This window comes from Aristolochia californica, unplaced genomic scaffold (genome assembly GCF_029961685.1).
Source record: "Aristolochia californica isolate CCGP_79_NKW_82.1479 unplaced genomic scaffold, dmAriCali1.0.hap1 SCAF_14, whole genome shotgun sequence".
Classification (NCBI taxonomy): domain Eukaryota; kingdom Viridiplantae; phylum Streptophyta; class Magnoliopsida; order Piperales; family Aristolochiaceae; genus Aristolochia; species Aristolochia californica.
The window spans coordinates 9,406,715-9,409,959 of NW_027181815.1; the positions used below are offsets into that span (position 1 = coordinate 9,406,715).

A 3,245-nucleotide genomic window follows, 5' to 3' on the forward strand; every position below is an offset into this window, starting at 1 on the left:
GACAGTTTAATTTATGTGGTAGCAGCTCCGAGACCATTACATCAATTCTTTGATTTCATAAGAGAAGAAGATGATAAGGTCGATGTGTGAGTCTGATAATTTGACAGCAATAAGTAGGGGCCAATCTGTGCTGGCCTTGAAGGAACATACCCATCTAAGCCAAAAGTACTTGAGGTCAAGGAAAGACCACCTTGGCTTTACTCACAGGAGATCTGGACATATCTAATCTCTTTCAAACGCCACCACCAATTTTAATTTCTTCTTATTCGTTTCTTTTTCCATTTCCCATCCAGTCAAGGCAGTAACACATGGTTTGCCATTTAATTATTCAACCTCCTTTCTCCATCAGCATTATATTACTGTCTTCTAATAATGCTTCCATCAATGGAACAGTTGATGCGCTATTTATATCTGGTTATCGTCCAACCAATCAAGCCACAGACAGCAGCAAAAGGATGGAAGCAATTATTCATGAGAGGAGGAGGAGAGACTCCAGCAAACTCCATCACTCGAGTAACACCAGAAAGCTCATGCCGGCGGCGCCGGAGATTAGTACCCTGAAAGCCATGGTTCAAGTTGTGGGTCCGAGGAGGAGTCATGAAGAGGGGAGAAGAGAGCGAGGAGAAGTTGTGCAAGGGAGGAAGTCAGTGTCACTACTGGAGACGAATGTCCACTCCGTCGCTGCATTTCTTCAGGTGAAGGTGATGGCGGCCGATATGCCGGATTTCATGCAGGTGCATGCCTTCCGGTGCGCTAGATGCACCTACGATAGCCCGGAAAAGTCCAGCCACAAGCATATGGCTTACAACATCAAGAAGGTACGTTCGATATTCCCAGTTTCTGTTAGGGACCCAGATTTGTTTTCACTTGTTGAAATTGAAATTAGCTACAGAGTTAAGAAACATTTCAGCTGAGACAGCCATTAGGATCATTCATTCGCGTGGGATTCATATAAGTGGACAACTCGGCTTGTCATTTCAATCTGAAACATGTTTCAGATCAACATCCGCAGTGTTTTTACTAGCTTTCCTTCTATCTTTTATTCTGGGACCTACGAGACAGATTAAACTTTTACTGCCATTAATTTGTGGGCAATCCTTTATCATGCTCCAGAAGATTGAGAACCGAAGGAAAACCAGTAGATTACAACCACCTACTTTTAACTGAAATGATTCAGGAACGACAGTTAATAAGATCCAGGTAGTTGAGAACGGTCTTCTCTCTTCGTTCCTGGTGCTGAACGGCGAAGCATAACTGAACCTGTAAATTTCTGGTACAGGAGTTCGATCGAGTGTATGGGCGTGCATGGCACTGCATCGTGGGATCAAGTTTTGGGTCGTACGTGACGCATTCTACAGGTTGTTTCTTGTATTTTTCGATGGAGAAGATCTTCATTTTGGTGTTTAAGACCAGGGTGGTTGCTGAGTGATTAGAAATCATTCATTTGAGCTTACTTAGCTTAAGTTTGATCTGTAAGAGCTAATCAGGAACAAGTAAGCATGGACCTCTCTTCTTTCATGGCAAATTTATAGATTATAATCATTGTACAGCGTTCTTCACCTGAATATTGATTATATTTGACTCATTTACACCTACCGTCTCCCTCCATAATGAAACCTGAAGTCTCCCTTCATAATGATCGGTAGAGAGCCACACTATAAATAAGTGTTTTGCCATCAATATAGAAAAATGACAAATAACTCATTTATAGAGAGAATTAAACTTTAAAAATTGATGAATTTTTATATAGATCAACCATGGAGACTGATGATTGGTTGTCATTGTTAAGGAATAGTCCCACATGGACTAGTGAAAACAAATATATTGAGTTTATTAGTTAGAAAAAATGTTTCTTAAGATGGCTAGTCATTTTGGGATAGACTTTGGACTTGACTTCACAGTCGTGATATTGTGGTTGTCCATAGAGCCAATAGAATAGGTATTTATACGATGATACACTCTCTAAGCAGACAACTTCCATGTCCACTATGATTCTCCATCAAGTATTTGTAATCCGTATTAATACTTATATCTCCTACACATTTAATCAATTTGGCAATATAATGTCATCTTTTTCCAATTTTGAGTAATATTAGATAATATTGTAATGGTTAGATGAACATAAGATAAAATTACTTGCCATAATTATGAAGATTTATTGGAGGATCAAAGATTAATTTAAGAGTACCACTTTTTCATACTTGGTACAACCACTTGTACCGCTTTTGTCTAGGGTACAACTATTCAAACTATAATTAACATAATTAAAATTTTAAAATAAAGTAAATATGAAAAATACATAAATTTTAGTATTAAAAATCATAATGAAAGCTAAAATAAGGAAATTGGAATTTGTTCAATATGACAATAAATACATAAGAAAAACAACATAAGAGTGGTGTACTTCAGTACATAACTACAGTCACTACAAGAAATTTGGCGTTGGGTGGCGGATTTTTTTTTTTTTACGATAAGAAAGATATTTATCAACAAAATTGGGTTTCACCATGAAAAGAAGAACTTTTAAAGGTGAGAATGGAATTCCACTAACAATTCTTATCTCACCATCAATATTTTATAGTGAAAAAATAATTTTTTTTCTACCATTACCCAAAAAATAACACTTTTCCAGCAGAAATTGTTTTCTTCCAGTAATTCTTTTTTGCCCATCACATTCGAACACATTTAGTGGCAAATTTTTAATTTCATCAACAAGTGTTTTCCTACAAGGTGTTTTTGGTGAGCTTTTGTCTATGGAAATACCAACAAAAGTAAATAACTTATATTAGAAATAATAATATTTTTTAGATTCTAATATTTCATGCTTGAAAGAACTAAATGGGAGAGGAAGAATAAGAAAGAATAAGAGGACAAGAGAAGAAGAAGAGAGGAGGAACTAGGGCAACAGAGAGTAGGCAATTAGTTGAGAAAAAGAACTTGGGAAACAAAGAGGAGAGTTGGTTCCATGGATGGGTTGAGCCTTCTCCTTACATTCATTTATATTGATTGAAAGATTTACAAATGGATTAAAATACCCTTAAAAAGTCATGTATGGTTAGAGGTTAAAAATATAAAACAAATTAAAAGGCACACCATGCATGATTAGATCGAGTTATTTCTTCTTTTTCAACACGCTCCCTTAAACTAGTGCATAAACATCAAATGTGTCAAACTTGGGGCATGTAGGGGGGTAAATATATTTACAAGTTAAGTTTTGGATACAATGTAGTGCATGGATATGACAC

The 3,245-nt window shown here is 36.4% G+C and overlaps 1 protein-coding gene across 2 annotated transcripts; it reads left to right on the forward strand.

Moving 5' to 3' along the window:
- The first annotated feature begins 491 nt into the window (after positions 1-491).
- On the forward strand, positions 492-1,516 carry LOC137949501 (uncharacterized). 2 transcript variants are annotated; one of them, XM_068795556.1, is made up of 2 exons: positions 492-818; positions 1,280-1,516. In XM_068795556.1, exons 1-2 carry the CDS (start codon positions 531-533, stop codon positions 1,427-1,429), a joined length of 438 nt encoding a protein of 145 aa, XP_068651657.1. In that variant the 5' UTR covers positions 492-530; the 3' UTR covers positions 1,430-1,516. The 2 variants fall into 2 exon arrangements, 1 of the variants encoding a protein (XP_068651657.1); XR_011111864.1 differs by lacking the exon at positions 492-818 and adding an exon at positions 1,126-1,200 and having other exon boundaries at positions 1,280-1,323.
- Positions 1,517-3,245: the final 1,729 nt, after the last annotated feature.

Coding starts and splice junctions, on each gene's coding strand:
- LOC137949501 (XM_068795556.1), top strand. CDS start 531: ATGCCGGCGGCGCCGGAGATTAGTACCCTGAAAGCCATGGTTCAAGTT. Junction 819..1,279: donor TGGCTTACAACATCAAGAAG/GTACGTTCGATA, acceptor TTTCTGGTACAG/GAGTTCGATCGAGTGTATGG.